At 44.1% G+C, this 24,540-nt stretch overlaps 1 protein-coding gene across 1 annotated transcript in view; it reads left to right on the forward strand.

Annotated features, from left to right (window-relative positions):
• Nucleotides 1-24,540, forward strand: part of LOC138290046 (uncharacterized) — a 251,644-nt gene that overhangs the window by 5,055 nt on the left and 222,049 nt on the right. The window contains exons 2-3 of the mRNA XM_069230220.1: nt 7,804-8,653; nt 14,216-14,396. Of these exons, the coding sequence (XP_069086321.1) occupies nt 7,804-8,653; nt 14,216-14,396 (1,031 nt within the window). The remainder of the gene's footprint in view (nt 1-7,803; nt 8,654-14,215; nt 14,397-24,540) is intronic.

Genomic DNA, 24,540 nt, shown 5'->3' on the forward strand with positions numbered 1-24,540 from the left:
TTCTAACACCTTTGGCTCTATTTGAGGAATCTCCATTAAACTTTCCAAAAAAGTGCTACTTATTGACTAGTTTGCACATGTATAGGTTCTGGATCATCCATCAAGCGGGGGCTGACAAAAGGGGGGGGGTCTGAAAACACATTTTACCAATTCATTTTTCCATAGGAACTTTAGACACCGCTGCAGTCTAAACAGCTGAACGGATTTACACAGAATTTGGCAAAAAGCTAGATCTTGGAAAACCTAGGATTAAAATTTTTTATTTATCACGCCGTGGAGGATCTGAGGAGAAGACAGATCTCAAACTGAAATCTGATTGGCTACCACCACCTCAACCAAGAAGTGGTGGTAGCCATCTTAGGACTTGGAACTCAGTCATGAGTCCTAGAAAAAAATGTAAAAAAATGACATAAGGGACATAGGGATTCCCTGACCCACTAGGCCTGGTGGTGGGGCCACCCTCTCTTTTGCTGCGATTCACGGAGGATCTGCAAATCTACGCCATTTAAAAAAAAAAAGAAAGAAGCGTGGGCTCCCATGCTTCTTTTTTAAACCGCCCCAGGGTGGGCCAAGAATGCGGGGGATGACCTATGTTTATTTTTATTGGGGAGGGGGGAACATGGTCTCTTCTCCAGGCTGTTTTTGGCCTCAGATACCTCATCCATTGGGGCCCAAAATATTTTAAGGGAAGGGGGACATGCAGCCCCCTCCACACACTGCTTTTGCCCATGGGGAACCCCATGCCCGGGTCCACTGTATTTGTTAAGGGGAGGGGGGCTGTGGAGCCCCCTTCTTGAGCCTTTAAAAGGTACTGGGGACCTCTTCTACCAGGGCCACTACTTTTTAAAAAGGGAGGGGGCCCCCTCCCTGAGCCCTTAGCTGCCACAGGGACCCCATTCCCCGGGGGCCAGCTCACATGCAATGTCCTGGGGAGCTACACCAGCACAGGCATGGAAACTTGTGTTTGCTCTCACCTGACAGGAGCATTTTTAAAAACGTCCACCAAATGGGAGACAACGCAAAGCCTGCACCCAGCAGGTGGAAGCTTTAAAAATTCTCCCACTTTCTGGAAGCAGACTTTATATCTACTTCCCTGCCCACACTGATGCAGGCAGGAAAACTGAAAAAAGATATTGGTCCCGCCCAGAGGGAGCAGCATAAATAGCAGCTCCCTGTGGGTGGGAGCAACACCGATTCCCACAGCATGCAGGGAGACGGCTAGGGCTGCGGGGGCCTTGGGGCTTCCCCGCGGTGCCTAACGTGTATGGGCGCACCCACCTTAAAATAACAGCCCTAGGGGATGGGTTCACCGGGGCCTAATGAGGCTCAGGGAGGAGGGCATGCAGCCGCCTTCCCCTTTAAACAAAAAAACGGCCAAGGAGGATGGGGTCCCCATCTCCTGATAAGGGTCAGGAAGGGGCCATGTTACACCCCTCCCCTTCAAAATAGATACGACCCTGGGGGATGAAGTGCCCAGGGCTTGATGAGGCTCAGGAAGGGGGGTCACGCCCACAGCAACACCCATTGCATGCCCCTTCCACACAAAGGCCCTCATTACGACCCTGGCGGCTGGTGGAGAAGTGGCGGTCTTACCGCCAACAGGCCGGCGGTAAAAAAATCGGAACTATGACCATTGCGGTTACCGCCATGGTCATCCGCCACTTCTCCGATCCGACCGCCAGGGCGGTAACGACCGCCGTGCTGGAGACATGGGTCTCCAGCCCGGCGGCCGTCACAAGACCGCCGGCGGTATCACGACCCGGCTTACCGCCATGGATTTCACGGGGTTGGGAACCGCCATGTAATCCATGGCGGTAAGCACTATCAATGCCAGGGAAATCCTTCCCTGGCACTGATAGGGGTCTCCGCCACCCCCCACCCCCTCCCCCGAGTCCATCCCCGACACCCCCCACCCCCACCGCGAAGTCCCCCCCACACCCCCACCCCCCTGACACCCCCCCAAAGGTGGCAGGTCCCCCCTCCCCACCCCCAACATTCATACACGCACCCCTCCCCACCCCAACATTCATACACGCACCAAAACATGCACACCCCCCAACATCCATACACGCACCCCAACACACACACCCCCCCAACATTACAACACCCCCCCACCCTACACACATACAGACACACCCGAAACTCATACCCGCACACATGCCGACATACATATCAAAATACACACACACACAGTCATACACGCACACATACTCACAGACATACAAACAGGCAGACACGCGCACACATTCAGCCACACAACACCCCCGCATTCATACACGCACTCACACACCCCCTCAACACACTCACACACACACACCCATGCACGCACACAACACACAACACCCCCCCATCCCCCTCCCCTAACGGACGATCAACTTACCTGGGCCGTTGATCCTCCGGGAGGGGACGGGATCCATGGGGGCTGCTCCGCCGCCAGCTCCCCATCAACAGAACACCGCCACGCTGAATAATGGAACGTGATTTGGTGGGCGGTGTTCTGTTGGCGGGGCGGTGGAGGTGGAGCAACCTCCACTTCCCCGCCGACCGCCAGTATGGCTGCTGGCGGCTCTCCGTCCGGAAAGGGACGGAGGGCCGCCAGCAGTCATAATTCGCCGAGCGGAAGACCGCCAGCAATGGCGGTCTTCAGCACGGCGGTCCCTCAGCGGTCTTGTGAAAAGACCGCCGAGGTTGAAATGACCACCAAAGTGCTGCGTGTGAAAGGGCCATATTTACAAGGTGGTATTAAGCCACAAAAAGTGGCTTAACGCCACATTATAAATATGGCCCAGGCCATTACGCCATCGGAGCGTCATTTAAAGTGACGCTCTGGTGTCGCTAGGGGCTCTTAAATATGCCAAGAAGTTGATAAGTGAAGTGAAGTTCAAAACTGAGTACTGTAAACAGTGCTTACTCTATAGAGAGGGTTTACTTTATACCACACAGTTTGCAAACACTGAAATTTTCTGAAGAAATACCCCACATACTATAAAAAAATATCTACTAAGAACAGTGCACACTCTATGCAACAGCTGCCAAAAAAGAGACTATTCACTGAAAATAACCAGGATCTGAAGGTGCTAAACATTCTACTACCTGCACCGTTCAAACTATGGTAATAAGCCCATCTTCTGAAGCTAGACAAGAACACATACATAGGTTAGTAGCTGGAGCACACAGTCTTCTATGTTAACTAGAAATTGTCATGCTTAGACGATTCTCTTCAGTAACTCAAGGCTTCTTACAATACTTAGGGGCATATTTATACTCTGGGGGTTGGGCGCCAAAAAAAATGGCGCAAATCCGGTTTGAGGCCTGAATTTTGCCTCAGACCCGACTTGCCCCATTTGTTGACGCACAACCCCCATTGTCCCATACGCCGGCGCTGCCTGGTGTGAGTCATTTTTTTTGACGCACACCAGTCCGCAGCGCCGGCTAACGTCATTCCATAAATAAGGCGCCCGCATGGCGCGTTGGAATGGCGTTAGCCGGCGTTAAAAGTTTTGACGCACAACTGCGTTGGTGCAGTTGTGCGTCAAAAAGTAAAAATATGGGCCTTAGAATGTAGAATATTTGCCCTGCTGAAAACCTTTTCTGCAGTACCAAGATACTTACATGGAACATAATCAGTACAGGTCTACTGTCACCTGTACAGAGAGTTACTCTTGAAAACAAAGGGGCATATTTAAGAAAAGTGGTGCTGCACACAGTGCAGAGCCACTTTTCTTGCACCCCTTAGCGCCCCCCTAACACCTCCATATGTGCGCTGTATTTAAAATACAGCGCACCATGGCGGTAGTTCGGAGACTAGTGTCATAATTTTTTATGTTAGTCCGGAGCTTTGCAGGATTAGCTCCTAAAATTTAGATGCTAATCCTGCAAAGCCCAATGAGGCCCATTGTAATCAAAGGTGTGCCTCCTTTTAACGCCTGCTCTGAGCAGGAGTTAAAAGTGCCAAACAAATGATGCAAAGAAATCTCTTCGATTTCTTTGCTCCATTTTTTCAGCCCCCTAACAGGGAAACGCCCCCTTTGCATACATTATGCCTGGCACAGGCATAATGTAGCGCAAAGGGTTACGAAGTGGCCAATGCATGCATTGCGCCACTTTGTAAATATGGCACGGGAATTTTGGCCTCGTTGGGCCACATTAGCGTAAAAAAAAAAATACACTTACGCAAGGGGGCACTCGTGGCTCTTAAATATGCCCCACAGACTTATAACATGTTCAGTAACGCTATACAGCTACAACGCTTTAGGAGGTCATGCATTTTATAAATACTTACATCTATTAGCTGGACCCAAACAGTACAAAATTAAGTGAAAAAGCAATATGCTAGCTCTCCACGACAATCTAAAGTATAAAACAAAGAGCACAGTCAATGGATGATGTCACCAATGATGTCGTCAGAGACATCATAAACAATGTCATAGAACATGTCATAAATGACGCTGTCATAAGCAGTGCATGGTAGGGGCGCAAGTTATAGTTAGTGCTGCTAGCTATAACTGGTGAATTTCTGTGCTTTTTTTTGTTCAAAATGTTAATGTTCACACTGACAAATTCACCTAACTATAACTTCACTTTAATCTTGTTTTTTTCAGTGAAAATGAGCTCTCACCACTTCTAGAGACAGCACTTTACCCTTTAGCATACTTCTTTGGCTGCCAGAGCTCTTCCTCTATAGCTGTGCTTTATCTGGGTAATCTTACAAGGCCTCCTACTAGTTCAGCACATAGACTGCCTTTCCAGATGGTCAGCACTTTATGAAGGTGGTAGATTTGAATTTCGGACCAGGGGTTCTCATATTCAGCAAGTGCATATCAGTTTCTTACTGGTCAGCACTCTGTGGTACTGGCAACAATGCATCATATTGGGCAGTAGTGTTCAAAATGAGAAACACTGTTGCATGCTCTTCAGGATGTGTTTAGTTAGGGCATATTACAAAACTGAAAACATGACTTTATTGAGGCAGATATGCTTATAAGGTGGGCATGACATCCTACAGCTGTAAAAAGTGACTACCAATAACATAACTACTAATACAGGCCCAATATACGTTCAAATCTGCCCATGTGCAAGGCTTTTTGAAGCTGTAGACACAATAGCATTTTAATATGTGGACACTCCCTTTCCCTAGAAATAATAATACTAGGCCAGTTGTTGCTACCTGGCACCGTACTGTGGCCATGTGTGACGTAGATGTAAGCAGCTTAATGTAAACCTGCTCCAGCTCAAAATGCCCAATTTATGATCAATTTATGATCAAGAGTTTGAAAACAAATACAGGTGCTGATTAAAGTTGCTTACCCTTGTATTTTAAAAGGTATATGCCCACAACCCACTCTGCTGTTTTCCACCAAGTCAAACCAAGCAGATTAGCATACACCCAGACACCCATTCTTTCATCCACATAGAACCAAAGTCAGCAATAAGCAAACAGAAACAATTTCCCCTCTAGCATGGAAGTGTTTTCCGGAATCAGCAGGAAGTAAGGTGGTGGGACAAATGGTACCCCTCCACATTCTCCACCCCGTAGCATAAGCCTGGGCCTCTCGGTCATCGTACGTCTTGTTGATCATTAGAATACTATTACTAAGGAACTCCAAGAGGGAAACCTAAGATAACTCCAAAAGGTCCAATACCTGCAAACTCTTCAGCCATGTTGGTCTGCCCATATTATGTTTCCCATGAGAGCCCTGAATTGTATCACCAATTAAGGAGGACCACCCTTCAAGAAGCTGTGCCTTGTGCACATGGCGTTGGGATGATCAGTAGTCTACCACACCATGGTCTTCCATCTGGGCAAGATGTCCTGTGGCCGCAGCCCTAAACTACCTAGACAAAAACAGCTTTCAGAGGAAACCTCCATCCATCAAGAACGACAAATCCCTCTCTCTGAGATTCAAAGATTTCAGCTCATCAGCGGAAGGCTACAGCCCACATTTTGTAAGGCGCACATGAGGTCATCAAGCTCCACAAAACATACAACAAAAGATCTGACCAATAGAGATTGACTCCCCGGCACTTGAGTGTGCTCTGACACCGCTGTAAAGTGGTATTAGCCTTGTATAAATAAGTAAAGCCTTTAACATAGGTTTTGAATTTGTCATGGTTTTTGATAGATACGCTTTCATGTACACAAAGTTTGCAGACTTGCACCCCAGTTTTACAACGCAACACCCTGCCATTGTTGCTTTGTGCCTCAAATAGCATGGGTGGGAGCGGTCATGATGAATGAGAAGAGGGAGATACTTTGCTTGGAGCAGCAGAAGTGATATCACATCTGTTGGTCAAACAGTGAAATCAAGGGAACTAATATCATGTGACCTTTCACCCTAATAACATCATAGGAAGTGATGCCATCAATTGACCCTTATGCTGTCAAGTGACATCCCTGATATTTGACAGTGCATCTAGTAAGGGCTGCTCCAACCTAGAGGTATTTCGTGCAGGAACAGAAACACCCTCATATGAAAACTAATTGTTTTAGGTGGGAATTCTGCAGGGATTGAAAGGAAAAATATGCTCAAATCAGTTTTTGGCACCTATTTTGTCAAATGGTATTAAATCTTATGCATAGATTCTGTATGCATAAATTCATTTATTCAGATATTGCACTCGAACAACTCAAACAATACAGGAGTGAGATGTGCTTTATTTGAGCTGGTAGTTTCCAGGCCTCGGAACCGACACTAAATCATCAACACCGGCACTTTTGTCTAATTTAGAGAAAAGCAGTTTATTAATAATTCAATATACATTAAAGATAACTAATATCTGCCGCCCAAGCTATTGCTATAGCTTTAGGGGCCCAGAATAGTATGAATTATCACACTTGTAAAGGTGAGATGGTTAGTTGTCGTGTTGGTACTGTTGTATGGTAGCACTTGCAGGGGCAGTGGGTGGTGCTAGCTGCACAGGCCACCTGAGAAGGGTCCTGGCACTTATGTTTTTATTTTATTTTATTTTTTTACAAATTAAGCACTAGGACTGAGTGATATTAGTGCTTATCCCATAAAAGTAAGAAAGTGTAAAACAGTTGCCGCCTTATTTTCGACTTTATGCTTTACTCGAGAAGAGGCTTGTTGATGGGGTTGGTTGAGGTTTCTATGCGTATCCGTCACGTTTGTGACAGAGTATTCCCTCCGCCAAGATGTAAATCAGGCCCATAGTCAAGTTATGGCCACTCTGCCTTATTTGCGTGCAACCACAATCATGGCATTGTTGCCCTTTGGTTAAATAAAGTGCCCAAAAGTAGACACAGAACAGAAGATGGATGGACATGTGAGGTAGGACAGCTCTTTGTATTTATAGTCAGTACTAGTAAGGCACATGCACTTGTCATCATCATAGGTGCACTGCTCAATGGTCATTATGCACTCTATACATACACACATACATACATACATACATACATACATATATGAACAGGACTCCCTAAGACTGTATAAAGACTGAGTTAGGAAAGCTCTTCGTATTTATAATCAGCACAAATAAAGCAACATAGACGTGTTATCATCACAGGTTCACAGCTCAGTGGCCATTTTGAAACTTATAACTGCAACTTCAGTTTCTACTTGGGCTAAATGACAATTTCTAACCTCATTACAATGCTCTGCTTCAACTAATAACGATATCCTGCACATGTCTTTGAAGCTCATGTTTCCATGGGTTACAGCTGCTACCACGGTGACGCAACTGGCATCTATGACAGAACACTGTAAGGAGAATACTGTGCCTCATTGCTATCTTTCTGTGAACAACTATCAGGTGCATCAATAACCTCTCTCTTTTTCTTTTCAGATGTGATTTTGTTCACTGTGGACAATGAGGGTGTAGGCAGGGCGGGGTTGCCCCCAGCAGCTTACCTCGACGACTACAAAACTAGAGCTATTGAACTGGGGAGGCTGAGCGCTCTAAGTCATGTGTTCTTCAGTCCTGATGGTGATATGTATGCCGTGAAAGGCTCTGAGATATACAAAGGTCCTATGCCTACAAATCCATCGAAGAACTGGTTCCAGGATACTGCAAAGCGCGTAGGGAAAACAGACTGGGGAAGATTCAAGCGCCTTTTCTTTCACCCCGATGGCACGCTTTATGGCGTCACTCATGAGGGTGAGCTCTACAAAGGTTCCCCACCAACCAATGAAAATGTGTCCTGGTTGTACACACAGGCTAACAAAATTGGTAATGCCGGATGGGAAGGATTTTACGCTCTCTTCTTTGATCCCCAGGGGATACTTTATGCAGTGACCGAAGATAAATTTGTAAAGAAAAGTCCTCCAACGAGTGCAAATGAAGATTGGTTTGCAGCAAGCCAGGCTATTGGCACAGGTGGATGGAGTGGTTTAAGCCACTTTATGTCTTTTAGTCCCGATGGCAAACTTTGGTGTGTCTCAAAAGATGATGGGAAGATCTACACGGCATCTCCTCCTACTGAAGTGGGTGAAAACTGGATTGAAAGAGCCCAAAATCTAGGTCATAGCTTTTTATTTAAATTCATGGCATTCACAAGGGACAGAACATTGAAGAGCATTGTGACATTCGACTTCCAGCCTGAGGTTGGGAAGATCCTCTCCACGGTGCCAGAGGTCGTGGCACAGCAGGTCTACGACAACAAGAACAGCACATCAACCTTAAATTCTGTGTTTTCGTAAGTATGATTTGATGTCATCCATCATTCCCCTCATCCATGTGTAACACACTTTCCACAAACGCCATTAGTTCAACATTGCCTTTGACTTATTCAGTCAACTTTCCAACAGGGAGTTATTGCTGCTAATGTCAGTGTGTCAAACTCACTCCATCCATCCTTGGCTCTCGTACATCATTGCTTCCTCCTAATGAGTAACAAGTCTCTCTTTTATCAAGCTCCCCTTGGCACCATTAATGAAAGCCTTTTGGGGAAAACGTTGAGATTATGGCAGGTCTGCCAGGCAGTGGGAGACAGTGGCTCTTACAAGGCAGTAGCAGCAGTAATAAAAAACACTACTTGCCACAGGGTTTATTATTTGATTTTCAGAAACAAAACACCAAAGCGTGGATTTGCTTTTGAAAAACTAGACATAAATGTCTGAAATGTGTTGCGAGTTCCTGCAAGTATCTTGTTTGCGACCACTATGCCTTGCCTGAGGGTCACATAAGGAACAATCAAAGGTGGAAGCACCTCTCTAAGGGCCTGATTAAGATATTGGTGGTGTTACCACCAGGTCACATTGGCGGAGGGCCTCAGAAGACCGTCAAGTCAATGGTGTTATGCCCGGCCTTTTAGATGTTACAGCTCTGCAAGAAGAGGACTAGCGACGGATTGCTGATGGAGGGACACGGTGGCAGGACCCAATGGACTTCGTACAATAGCAGGGGCTATGGAATAGAGGTAACTGACACACACACACGGTACCTTAGCCATATGTGTCCCCTTGCACTACACACTATACAACACACTACATACACATCATCATCCATCACAACACAACCCGAACATGCCAAAAACACACATTGACATACACCCATGACACAACGCACATACACTATTGACACTGTACCCACACATGACACAACCACAACAACCAACACAACTGAATCAAACATTTTCAGAGAGCCAATACCTTTCTTCAAGAATGACTCACAAACATAGTAGTATTTAACCAAATGTTCAATTTAGATAAGGTATAATGGCAAATTGAACAATTTCTACAGTCTGCATTCAGCATCTTTCATAGAGTCAGTCACACACTCTGAAACTGGTCTTGTCTCTATGATTTATATAGAAAAAAGCAATAATAATTAGGCCTATTTTAAAATAAGGTAAGAAAAAGCTTGATCCAACCAAACAGTATTTGTGACTGATCCTGGGCATTGCGAGATTAGTGACACTACTGCACACCAGTGATTATTTCCAGTGCACCCCAAGGGAACCTTCCCAATTTTCAATATAGACATTGCAGAGAAGAATGGTGATGGCCAGAAAATCCTCTGACTTCAGACGTTTAGCCGCCCTCCTCACCTATTTTTCCATAAAATAACCAGGTAAATATTGGGCCTCGAGCAAGGACAAGGAACCTGCTTTTCAATGTGGACTCTATTCTGATTGCTAGTGACTATTAACATTTTCTTCTTTCTTTCAGTTTCCATATTTTCTTTTTGGTTGTCAAAACTGTATTTTTGACAGATGTCTTATCATTCTTATCTGTAAATGTAATTGTTGGTTTGGTAATCTGTCATGCACACAAGGCTATTAGTTGGTGAATCAAGTTGAATGCTCATTATTTGTTGAAGATCCATTCTTGGCAAGTGCTTAAGATTGTTGTTCCCATAAGTCTTATAGATGATGAATTAGATCCTTGACTCTACCGGGAGCCCGAGGAGCTCTATCAGGACCAGTTTCTCAGGTTAAGAACTAGATTGATGAATGATTTTGTGAAAATTTGCCGTCTGTCAGTAAGCATTTTTTTGCCTTGTATGGAGCACATTACAGTAATCTAACAATCCCACAGAAATATACCCGGTATGAGGCACAGGCTAGTAATCAACTGTATGCGTCATATTTGCTTTGTAGAAAATGTACCATAGACAGACGGTTGGTATACCTTAGTCTTATGAGAAGCTGACAAAACCTTTTTTGTATTCAGAATAATGGATGAAAATTGCATGTTAACCTGAAAATAAAAGCTTGTTCTTTTCTATGAGGCAAACATCATCTTGACTTGTAGATGTCATGGCCTTCCCAAGCTGTGGTTACAATCTTGTCAGTAGCAAACTGGCATTTCTGAGGGGCTGGGAAGGAATCTGAGATTTGTGTGTCAAATTCTTGACTAAGGGCCAGATGTACGACCCTCAGTGTTTGCGATTCTCAATTTTCGATCTTTAGCAACTCGCAAATTGCAAATCGCAAACACTAATGTACAACAGTGTCTGAGACACTGTTTGCGATTCGCAAATGGGTCGCAAGGGACATGCCTCATTAAAATTCATAAGGCAGGTCACAATTTGCGACCCATTGGGAATGGCCGACACTTACAGGAATGGTGGCCTGCTGGGGTCAGCAGACCACCATGTCTGTGACTGCAGTTTCACGAATAAAAATGAAAAGTTTTCTTTTTCTGTTTTTTTAAGTGGGCAGTTGTCCATGGGACCTGAAAAAAATCTGAAAAAATGTTGGTGCCCTATTCACAAAGGTAAATGGGTCCTTTCGAGGCCCCTTTCCATTTGCAAATGGATTACCACCTCCTTCAAGGAATCTGTAAAGTATGAATGTTTTGCAACTGCATTCCCAGTCTCAAAACAGTCATACCAGTGCGACTTACTATTAGGAATGACACCCTTTACACGCCCCTTCCAAACCGTTACTCGCAAACCCTATTTTGCGAGTTGTAATATTTTAACGACTCGCAAAGTAGGGTTGGTACATAAGGAAAATCTATTTTGAAAATGTGTAAAATGGGTCATACATCTGGCCCTAGATCTCTGCTGATATTTTTGTACAGAAAGGGTTTGGTTTTTAAGAATGGTCATAGGATTACAGAAGACAGTAACTTGATAAATGATTAAAGGAAGGTTGGGTCAAGTGCTTGATGTGACCAGAGATGTTTATAGAGTATGCTGAAATGTACAGGTTTGGGAATCTATAAGTGACTACAGGCTTTCAAGCAGGGCATATGTGCTTGTGTTTCCTACATTATGTGGCCACCCTGGCAGCTACAATGTGTAATAGTTATTCAAGAGAGGGGTCACTGTGGCATGTGAAGAGGTTGTTTCAGTTTGTTGTAGAAGAGGGGTCTGATACAACATTAAAAGATCTATCATGTTAGATGTGTGGGTTTACCACTCTACGCAATGATCGGCGCTGGAGCAGATTATAGCACCAATAAGCATCTAGTGGAAGTCATATGCCCATGGAATAAATAGCAGATTTGTTGATTACCTAGGTTATGGGAAAGTAATAGGAATCTAATTTCTTGGAAGGTGACTGAATTCAATGCACAGAATCCCTGTTTTTACAAATTTACCCCAAGACTGGTATTTCACAAGCATGACAGATTAGGTTGTTTGAGAACAGAAACTATGGGCCTCATTTACGAGGCCCAAGCAGCATACTACGCAACCGGAGCGTCATGCTTTTTTATGCTACAGTGACGCAGTGTTCCGGCCCATATTTACAAAGCCACCTTGCATGGCTTTTCATGGCCTTAAAATATGGATCACTTTCACATATAACACTGCATGAAAGGGGCATTCCATAGGTGTTGCTGTGGGTGTTCCCACACAACACTCATGGAATCTGAAGAAGTCTGAGGCATTCCCAGATTTACAAGTCTGGGAAAGTGTCCGATTCCTACACCACCTCAGGGATGTTGTTAAAGTGGCGCAACAGGGAGAAATAACATTATTTCTCCCAGTTTTTCCTCTTTCTATGCGTGTTGCATTTTGCAGCACATATAGAAAGAGGAAAATGCCATTAATGATTATTTATGTGCAGGAAGGTGTCCCTTCCTGCACCTAAACAATCATCCCTTCATCCCTGCGTTGGAACTAGGGAACAGTTTTTGCGCCAGCGCTGAGGAAAGTACAGGGATGCGTTGTATTTCTGTAAATACAACGCATCCCTGCACTTTCAAAATGCAGGGCCACGCTGCGCCATTTCCTCATACATGAGGTCCTGTGTTTTGTAAAATGTGACTCCGGGATCCTACTATCCTAATAATTTTACAGGAACAAATATGAATGTAACATTTTTTTGTATGACAGACAAGGAGCGACTCTGACTGTCCCACACATCTTCTAAACGCTAGTTGTCCAATCTAACAAAAGCATAACTGGCAAAACATTCTAGATGCAATTGACAAGTGTGATATAGAGTAAAAAACAATCTACATGACAGATTACTAGCAAACATATTGATCAAAGTTGGCTGAAAGAGGAATGTCCCCCGACGTTTGGCAAAGTAAACGTGAGCCCAGATACAACAAATACTCTGAAATGTGGATGACCACAGCCACTTTTGGAGGCATGCACCAAGTTTAAGGCAATCCAAAAGTGGATAGCACGCCTCTGCTTTGCTGTTCTAACTATATTATTCTTATCAGTCAGCTGGAGACATGCACAGCCCAACACTTCTCAGAAATAATCTGACCCGGAGCACCCTCTACTCAGAACTGAAACTCATCTACTCAGAAGAGATTTCCCCCTGCATGCCCTTCTCACCATTATGGTTATTGGAAATCACCAATTCTCCAGTGTTACTCGCTGTCAGTCCCTAATGTTATTGTGCATAAAGCAGTTAAAAGGCTGCTTTACTGCATCACTCATAGAGCAGTCACACTGACTGAGTGGCTGCCATGTTCAAGGTAACAAAGTGAATATACTGACACCGTAGCATGGTACATAAGCAATCCTTCCAAAAAATGCCAGCCTTACATGCTCGCCTTAATAAAAATGTAGTGCCTCGATGAATGCCTCACATAATACCAGTGTCTGTGTTACGTATTTAGAACATTACCTAAATTCCCACAGCGCAAGCCGACTGATAGGAAGGTCAGAAAACTTACAGTCATTCATGGATCAAGACTTCCTTTTGAATTTATCATTTTCATATTTCCATTGCCCAGAGTTTCAGTCGTAGTGTAATGATTTGTTTTGGTCATATTAAAGTATCTGTTTCCAAAATACTTCAGAAACAAAAAAATGTTCTTAATTTGTTTTCCTAATTCTGATATATTCTGAAATACTTACACAGTTCATTTAATTGTTGTTGTGTGCTAGAAAAATCCTCTTTCCTACCCCCAGTACTCAGCAAGATTGTCACGCAAATCCTTCACTTTGAAGTCAGAGAAAGAAAAGTAAACAAGTGCCCTCAGAAGACAGCGCTTGACATTTGACCTCAGGTTTTGAATGCACAGCAAATGTGACAAGATAAGAACAAGATTTAAAGTCCCATTTATAGAAAGGGAATTTGTGGAAGAATACAGTAAACACAGTTTAGGCAACGGGAGGGAAAAACTGAACCTGAAGAGCCTAAAGCAAATAAAGCCAGCAAATAGAAAGCCAGAAAATGTGAGTTGCAAACCACAAATCCAGTGTTAATCAACTGGCGGAATGCATTCCTAGTTCAACTTTCTGAAAGTCCCTAAAATGTCTTTAGCAAACAAGACATCTGTGCTGTCTGGTAGGTAGCGACCTAAAAAACACACTCTTAATTGTGATTTGTATCCTCTAGGTTTAATAAAACAATCTCGTCTGAGAGCTCGTTCTCCCATGCGCACGGAATTACTATAGGAGTGGACGCTGATGTGTCTTTTAAAACTGGCATCCCATTCATCGCAGAAGGAGAAGTCAAGATCGGTATCAGTGCAAGTACCACTCACAACTGGAGCTTTAATGAAGTCAACAAAACTGAGGTATGTCATTTCAGTTAAATTTCATCTTAGCTTATCTTCTGTTCATCCTCACCTACCTAAATTACTACAGAGTAATATTGTTTTAATACATATTTTTGAATTGGGAACAAATGCACTCCTCTTTTTTTTATAAGGATACTTTAACTGAAGCAGAAGAGACTGCACAATTATGTATATACCTCAGTGATTAAAATTAATAGAAACCGGAAGCAATAAATTAATACATATATATATATATATATATATATATACATACATACCCACATTTACTGAAAACATAAAGCTACCAAGTTAGCTCTAGCTCCTCTTCACGCCCAGTAGGAGCACGTACTATTCTTGAATGAGGCCTACTGGTTACTTTCATTGTTCCTTAATCTTCTATTCTATTGATTTTACCAGCCTGGGCCTCCTGGTACCGCGACCAGCTTGCCCATGCATGGACCAGAGCTGTTGCATCTGACTTTCCTCACTCATTCTAAAACATAGAAACTAAATTAACATCCATGTAGGTTGTAAAGCTGTTGTTTTTTTGCTCTAGTGTGTAGCCATATAAATCCAATAAGGTAATGTGCACATTCTTTCTTATATGACTGCCATAGTCCTAACTACTATCCCTGTCATCTTTATCAAATACATTTCTGTACCAAAGTAGGGCAAGGGTACCCAATCTGGATGATATTCGTCTTAGTAATCAAAAACAGTATTATAATGTTTGCAATAACCTATCACATTCTTCTTGTAAAATCTCCATTTTAACTTTTTCACCATCCCGATAAAAGTTTGTTGGGTTTCTTGCTCTGCTCCTTCATATCCTGTGCTGAAACCTCCACATCCAAGATATTTACAAGCTTGGCTAACCTATTTATAATGATCAATTCTCTGGTGGCATCCTTAATCAGTTGCTATCCTTTTTACTGTATCAAGTCGCCCTTCCCCAAATGCACAACCACAAAATTTGGATCTGGTCTCCTGCCGCCCTGATCATAAAATATTTAGACCACTTGGACCATCTGATTTTCTAACAAAGGCACATATTCACTCTTGAAGTATAAGAGTTTACTCCAAACTTTCCAGGTTCTCTTGCCTCACCTACCACCAATATACCTCCCTCAATCATCTTTTAGTCAGGTTTCACCATAAGTCATCTTGGTGGTCCAATACTAGCCTTCTGACTATCTAATTTGATGGCTGGATACATTTGCTGCTAGCCTAATTCCCCAACATCCATTGCTGACCTTCTCTTTACAAACACATAGCTGCTTAACTTCCCAACACCTTGGGCATCCTACCCTTGTCCTTTGACTGATCATCTTCAAATATGTTTCTTCTCCTCAAATAGCATGTTTCCATTCACCCCAAGAATGGTAATACACCATTTGGTGCAATCATTCTCATTACCATATTCCTTTTGTCTACCCCTTTATCATCTACTTGTTCCCCTCACACTGCATGATGACATTATAGGCAACATGCAGTCTGCTTGAAAGGGTTCCCCTCACACTGCATGATGATATTATAGGCAACATGCAGTCTGCTTGAAATTTCCTTTTCGTGGCTTCAATGTGTTGTAAGTTTATACTCCTTCAAATTTGACGATCATTTGTCAATATGTGAAGATGACAACTCTGATCCCATCACAGTCATCAAATGTACCAGAGGTTTGTGATTGGTGCCTGTTCTTTGAGGCAAACCACACATACCTTTGGAAATGTGTTGTTGCCTAATGTACAGCTAAAGCTGTAGCCTCTCTTGTAGAATATTTTCAATCAACCTCATTGAGCACCTGTGATGCATATGCTCGTTACTTTTAGTCTTTGAATTTGACTCAATGCTGCAAGAGTTGATTACACACGTTTATTGTGCTAATTGAATGATACTCGAAATGAAGCATAGTCAATGCTGGGACATCATGTAATTGTAAAAATTTTAATTGTAATCGTATTTATATAGCGCTTACTACCCCTGACGAGGCGTCAAAGCGCTTTTCGATGAGTAGCACGCTACTCCGCTACCCAACAAGAATTAGTGATGGATTAGTATAATGTAATAAGGAGTACAGTTTTAGTATTATTATGAGTTAATTTGAGTTGCAGATATGAGAGTTTGTTAGTTAGATTGACTGGAGTAATGGAGGGGTGGAGGAGGAAAGAAATCCAGAAGTGTTAATTGGGAGTTTATCCTTCATTTACTCAATCCAAAGGCTTGAGATAAATAATAGGGGAGCGGAGGGGAAAGAGGATGTGGAAGGGTTAGGGAGAGCATAGAAGTAGGGTGAGATGAATGCAGGAGAATTTAGTAGGGTTGTGTGGGAGGTCACAGAGGTAGAGTGAGGTTTGGTGAGTTAGATGTGGAGGTGGAGGGGAAGAGCTTAGGCAGAGATATTTAGGAGATGAAAGTGGTCGAAGGGATTTGGGATGAGTCCGAGTGAGAATGGAGGATAGTTTGATAGAGACATGACATAAGAGTGACGGGTAGATAAGTGTGATAAAAAGAGAGCAGAAATTCATAGATATCAGGAGCCATGCAATGATCCACAAACATGCCAGGCACAGAAACAACATATACACATACATACACATATATATATATATATTTATACACACACACACATGAATAAAACACACATATGCACATACAATACATAATTAGAATCATGGGTCAAAAATACTTAGTCAGACAGGTTTAAAAGAGTGTGTGTGTATTTTATCCTTATTGGTTTAGTTTCTGTAAAAATGAGCATCGTGGCCTACCCAACCGGAGTATTTTCTACGAGTATGTCAGTAAAGCGTAACCTAGCATGTTTTATACCCCCCGTTTATATTGTACACTAAGGGTACGTGATGGGCCATGGGGTAAACGTCTCCAGCAACCTTGTGTTCCTTTGGCAATATGATTGTTACTAGTGCGTCTTTGTGGAGATGTCCTCGTGCTTCTGAGCATCAACAACGCACCACTGGAATCGGCGGTAAACGCATTGGGGTCGTTTTGGAAAGCTGTCCATCATCCTGGTAAAAGGCGGGAGTTCCTTTACCTACTTCGAGGGTGGACGGGGCGTGGCTCAGCGGGCGGAGCTTACAGGTGCTTTATAAAGGGAGAACCTACTACAAAAACGATTTTGTGTTTATATTGTACACTAGGGGTACGTGATGGGCCACGGGGTAAACGTCCTTCCTCCTGTGTCTACGGTGTGCATCACATACCTTATCTTTAGTCTATGGGGCATATTTATGAAAAGTGGCGCTGCACGTAGTGCAGCACCACTTTTCTTGCGCCCCTTAGCACCCCCTTAACGCCACCATGTGTGCACCGTATTTAATATACGGCACACCATGGTGGTAGTTAGGTACTGGAGTCCGAATTTTTGACGCTAGTTCGGTGCTTGCAGGATTAGCGTCAAACATTTTGACGCTAATCCTGCAAAGCACCCAGAGGCCCATTGTAACCAATGGGAGCCTCCTTTTAACACCTGCTCAGAGCAGGCGTTAGAAGTTCTGAAACAAAATGACACAAAGAAATCATTTAGATTTCTTTCGTGCCATTTTTACAGCCCCCCTAATGGGGGAATGCCCCCTTTGCATACATTATGCCTCGCGCAGACATAATGTAGCGCAAAGAGATAACAAAGTGGCACAATGCATGCATTTTGCTACTTCGTAAACATGGCGCTGACTTTTTGGCCATCTAACGCCACATTAGCGTAAAACAAATTACACTAATGTGTTGTTAGAATGGCGCTAGGCCCTCTTAGATCTGGCCTAAGGTTTTTGAAGGTTACTGCCAAATTACTTTCTCTTAATTGTATCAATACCAGATTCAATCTAGCACCCTCTTGGACTCTGTGGCGCTGAGGGACAAAATGTAATTTTGTAAATAACTTTCACCCGGCACCCATCAATACACCATCAAAACTGATTCTTCTAATCCAAAAGGCATCCATTTATTTTGGCATGCCACAAATTGAAGGATAAAATGACGTGATTCCATGTGAAACTAACATTACTTCCCCATTTTTTTCCTTCAAATTACTCTTCAACACCCCTGTAATTTACACCATTTCCCAGTTTATCACTCATTCATAGTCATACGTAATGTCCTTACAAACGGGACATGCCTTGGCATCTGCCTTGTGACCTCTCACAATATATTCCGTATATGTTTCTCCTCTCTAAAGTTTATGGTAGATTTATACAGACTTTGTAGTGTTTAAGAGACACAAACAATGATACAAATTGGTGCAAAGTCTTGATATACTATTTAATTTACTGCACAAAACCTGTTTGTGCTGGAAAGTTGTATAAAAGTAACACAAAAATTACTTTGCTGTACTTTGTACTTGTGTTACTTTCCATTAATGGGACATTCTGTGGATGGTACATGGGCATTACCATGCTACCACTCATGGTTGGTTACACAAATGTAAATGTAAATTTATATAGTGCTGCTCATCACACGTGAGGGTCTCACGGAGCTGTCCATGGGCACAGGGAGATTAAGTGATTTGCCCAGAATCACAGGACATAGCGCCCACGCAAAGGATCGAACCCCGATCTCTAGCTCCCGAGGCAGTCGCTCTAACTGCTGCGCTACATCCTCTCCCTATCCACTAGCATTTGGAGGCAGGCTTTGCACCAAATAATATGACTCCATGAGACAGGTGTAAAGTGTGAGAAATTTTCTTAATCCTAACATTTCAAACTCTCCACTTTGCATATGTGCTGCGCTGTGCTGCACATATACAAAGGGATACAAACTTTAGGAATGTATCTCTGTGTATAACTTTGTAAGGGAAGGTCTCACTTATATTACAAAACCTATGCTCGACGTCATGCACTATAATGCAAGGTGTGTATGTGGCACTAGGCAGTCTAATTGTGCACCAGTTCTGGGGAAGAGGGCAGCAACATCATAAAGTTAATTGATATTAATTTATCCTGCGCTGTTGCGCTGTGTTACATGAAATATTATTAAATATGCCCATTTGTTTAGTCACCTCACATATCCTTAGCATAATACTCATTTATTGACCTTATGACGGTTAAAGTTTCATATTCGGTTTGTGCCCTTTCCACCTTCCACCACTCACAATCCTTTTACTATTTTATTTCTCATTTAACAATCTTTCTCCTATCAAATCAAATTCTTCCTGCCATACTTTTTCCAGTGTCAACTTATGTGAAGCATGGACCATAGGCTGTTCTCCAAATTACTTGTCATGTTCACCTATGAAGCCTAATTTAGGTCAAACTGAGCCAGGTGACATTCACCTGCAATCAAGACAGAAACCCCAAGTTCCACTAACGTAGGTATAAGTAGTCCCCAAGGTGGCCTGACTCCAAGCACTGCTGGGTTGACTAGGTTTAGTGCTGGAGGATAACAGCAGACATGAGAATGCCATAGAGATGACTGATTATAATTGCTGGGTCACTGCTGCCTGTACTGAACGTAAATTACACGGAAAACAAAACTGTTCTGAGCAAAGAACTTAACTTTGAAGGGGATGCTCTTGTCTAGTAGACTAGGAACGATTGTTCCAAAGCTTGTAGGCAACAGCAGAGAAGCCTGATCACCTGTTGCAGTGCATAAAGAGAACAGCTTGTTGCAACTCTTTATCAAAAGCTGTTAAGTGGGAGACTGGTGGGGATCCTATCTTTGGCTGAGACACCACCTCACCTTCTATACTGTGACTCTGAAAAGGTAACAGTGGGAATAGTAGCCTTCAGGTGTGTGATGTGCCATAATCAGCCACCTCTAGTTTATCCTAATGTATCAGTTATCCTACCCCATATTTGATATCTGTTATGATATGTTATGATCTCCCCCAAAGTTGTGGTGGGTGTTTCTCATGATATCTATATATTTGACAATGGCCTTGTAGAGCCCAGTGCTGGTTAATAAGTCTAAGAGGGACAGTTGGCCTTGATAGCTTGATCAAGTAGTCAAGCCATAAATCAAGTGTTCAGATTTAGACTAGATATAACATAACACTACATAACTACTATTGTAGTTGGCCAGTCAAGTATACCTCACAATTTAGAGCCTGATTCAGAGTTTGGCAGAATACCCTGTCTCCATAACACTTGGGGGCGTATTTATCAAACATTAATGCGACACAATGCAGCAAGCCACTTTGCTGCACTATGCTGCGTGAAAGGGAGAGGGAGGGAATGCAACCAAATTAACATTACAAGAAGTATTCCTGCTCTCTGCCTGCGCTGCTACACTAACTGCAGGCAGGATTTTTTTTGTGCAGGTAGGGACACTTTCCTGCATAAAAACACCCCTCAGAAGCATTTTCTACTTTCTGTGTGTGCTGCACAATGCAGCACAGGTAAAAAGAGGAAACATGAGGAGAAATAGTCATATTTTTTCCTTGTTATGCCTCGCTTGGAGAGGCATAACATTTTGACCCAGTCCCAGGTCTGCCACTAATGGCAAATCTGGGAATGCGGCTTAATACATAGGTGGATGCATGGAAACACAAATCAAATCAAATCAAATCATTAACATTTATAAAGCGCGCTACTCACCCGTGCGGGTCTCAAGGCGCTAGGGGAAAAAGGGGGATTATCGCTGCTCGAACAGCCAGGTCTTTAGGAGTCTCCGGAAAGCGGAGTGGTCCTGGGTAGTCCTGAGGCTGGTGGGGAGGGAGTTCCAGGTCTTGGCCGCCAGGAAGGAGAAAGATCTCCCACCCGCCGTGGAGCGGCGGATGCGAGGGACAGCAGCGAGTGCGAGGCCAGAGGAGCGGAGGAGGCGGGTGGGGACGTAGAAGCTGAGGCGTCTGTTGAGGTATTCCGGTCCCTTGTCGTGGAGGGCTTTGTGTGCGTGGGTGAGAAGTCGGAAGGTGATCCTTTTGCTGACTGGGAGCCAATGCAGGTGTCTCAGGTGTGTGGAGATGTGGCTGCTGCGGGGTATGTCGAGGATGAGGCGGGCCGAAGCGTTTTGAATGCGTTGCAGGCGGTTTTGGAGTTTGGCTGTGGTCCCGGCATAGAGGGTGTTGCCGTAGTCCAGGCGGCTCGTGACGAAGGCGTGGGTCACGGTTTTTCTGGTGTCGGCGGGGATCCAGCGGAAGATCTTGCGGAGCATGCGGAGGGTGAGGAAGCAGGCGGAGGACACAGCGTTGACTTGCTTGGTCATGGTGAGAAGAGGGTCCCAGATGAAGCCGAGGTTGCGGGCGTGGTCTGTGGGGGTCGGTGCTGTGCCGAGGGCCGTGGGCCACCAGGAGTCGTCCCAGGAGGACGGGGTGTTGCCGAGGATGAGGACTTCCGTTTTTTCCGAGTTCAGCTTTAGGCGGCTGAGCCTCATCCAATCTGCGACGTCCTTCATACCCTCTTGTAGGTTGGTCTTGGCGCTGGCGGGGTCCTTGGTGAGGGAGAGTATAAGTTGGGTGTCGTCGGCGTAGGAGGTGATGATGATGTCGTGCTTGCGTACGATGTTGGCGAGGGGGCTCATGTAGACATTGAAGAGTGTCGGGCTGTGTGATGTGCCTTGGGGTACGCCGCAGATGATCTCGGTGGGTTCTGAGCGAAACGGAGGGAGGTAAACTCTTTGGGAACGGTTAGAGAGGAAGGAGGCGATCCAGTCCAGGGCCTGGCCTTGGATTCCGGTGGAGCGGAGGCGGGTGATTAGGGTGCGGTGACAGACGGTGTCAAAGGCAGCCGGGAGGTCGAGCAGAATGAGGGCGACTGTTTCACCGTTGTCCATCAGGGTTCTGATGTCGTCAGTGACTGAGATGAGGGCGGTTTCAGTGCTGTGGTTGGTTCGGAATCCGGTTTGTGAGGGGTCGAGCAGGTTGTTGTCTTCCAGGAAGGTGGTCAGCTCAATGCTCCATCCATGGAATGTCATCCTGGGGCAAAGTAACGCAAGGCAGCAACTTGCGCTGACTTGCATGACTCCACATTTACCAAGCTAAGCAGAGCCAAGCTATCCTTTCGTGGCTTAGTAAATATCATTCAAGGTTTTCATTTCCCTTGCGTTAGGGGTGGGTGAAATATTGTGTCCCGCCTACCGAATTGGCAGAATTTTGGCAACTCTGCATTACTCTTGTAATGTGGAGATCTGGCCAAATTCCCCAAATTGCCCCATGGTGAAACTTTCTCTTCCGTGCAGCTCCAGTAAGTTGGCAGGCGCAGGAGAGATTTGGCGCCCCCTACCATGATTTCCAGTTGCTAAGAGGACATTCTGCGAGATTTTTCTAAAGTGAGTGGTCGTGACTGTTCGCAGTAAGACAGTTGCCCCTCGAGTAGATTTTCTACTCGAGTAGCAGCAAAATCAACTCGAGAAACTGCACCCTCTGGCATACCGCGTGGTGCAGTTTGTGCTAATTTTTCAGGGCAGAAGGTGCTCCCGGCGCTAAATCAAAGGAGGAGCAACACAACATGTCTATTTCCAGCTGCTGGCGGAACTCAGCAGAATCTCACAAAGTATTTTTGTAACTTTGCTTATTTCCACAGAGTCAAATTCCACGAGTTCCACCTGCTCCTACCTTGCACCCCCTTGTGTGGTGCAAGGGTAATGCAAACCCATGATAAACATGGTCCATAATCTTTCCACCTGTGGGGCCGTCAGAAGAAGGACATTGTACCATTTGCCCTATATAGAGCGGACATAGGGCTGGTAGGCAAAATCTGGTGGTAAGTAACAGGAAAAATAAATAGGAAAACCCTCACACCCTAGAAAGTAACTCCCATGGCGTGCGAGGTCATCAGTGTTTTGTTTTTCACAAACAAACTCCCTCTGTGGGAGTTTATTTTAGAAAATCTAAAAAAGTGTAAACGTTTGGTGAATGGCCATAAAACGGACAGCTGACATTCACCAGGCTTTTACTGGATAGAAAGGAAATTCTGTGACGGTGGTTCTTTTCAATGTACAGAGATGTCCTCTGGGCTGATGGACATCTCAAAATTTCATCGGCGGAGTACCCTCGGGATTGCAGAGGTAATGTCCTCTGCCATCCCTGATGGGCACTATTCCATCAGCCAAAGCTTAAATCAGGCTCTTAGCCATTCTTCCCCAGCCTCTGTGACTGCATTTATCCCCACCTACCTGTGCAACCTAACCCCTGCCTAACACTCAATACCTAACTCATGCGGCTTCTTGTTTGTGAGCCTGCCTATATATAGTTTTGCATTGCTTTTATACATGTAGGATTGATGTATTCATACAGGTACATTTATATGGCCCTATTCTAAAAGATAAACCTTTTGTAAACTTAAGTTTACAACCTACTTTACCCTTCTTTTGCCTCCCTGTAATTCACAATGGGATTCCATGGCAGGCATGACCCAGTTTACATGTACAGAGATCCATTACAAGTTGGATATATCCCTTCATTCTCTTTTTCAGTGTGGAAATGGTGGGATTTTTACTCTCACACCGTACTGACATAAGTGTTTCACTTTCTTTCTATTAAACTACGGAAAGCCACACAAAGTGGCTTTGTGTGGCTTAGTAAATGCCAAAAATGATCTTGCATTGTGGATATTCCAACAAAGTGACACAGCCCAACGCAAAATCATACTAAACCTGGGCCTAGATTTGTTTGGTTGTAGGGGAAGGTCTCTCTACATGGGGGAAAATATCCTTCGAGGGAAAAATACACTACACTTTTGCACAGGGGATCCTAATCCCTCTGTGTAGAGTTCACTGCCATTGAGCACTCCACACAGATGGAATTGGATTCCAATAGGAACATCATAAGATCTTCCCATGAATTAGCATGGAAACCTTTGCCTGGTGCAGCTTTCAATGTAGATTCTAGGGATTTTTGTGAATCCTACAAAGTGGTAAATCTAGAAATTAAGATGTCTGCATGATTTCTACCTATGTATAATGTTATGCTTCTTTGAAAACGTTCTGCTTCTACACTGTTGTGACACCCCTTTGGGCCTGGATCTCATGCCATGAAACTACACAAATAATGACTCTAGCAATGGGTAGTTTTAATAACAGACAGGTTACCAGATCATTTCCACTCATGCAATACAATCATTGCTATATATTAGAAGGGCACCGCACCAGATCTAAAAACGGGCCAGTATGTTTCATTGATGTATACCTTAAGGCAGTGGTTCCCAACCTTTTGACTTCTGTGGACCCCCACTTTATCATTACTGGAACCCGGGGACCCCCACTGAATCATTATTGG

This window comes from Pleurodeles waltl, chromosome 1_1 (assembly GCF_031143425.1).
Source record: "Pleurodeles waltl isolate 20211129_DDA chromosome 1_1, aPleWal1.hap1.20221129, whole genome shotgun sequence".
In the NCBI taxonomy this organism is placed as follows: domain Eukaryota; kingdom Metazoa; phylum Chordata; class Amphibia; order Caudata; family Salamandridae; genus Pleurodeles; species Pleurodeles waltl.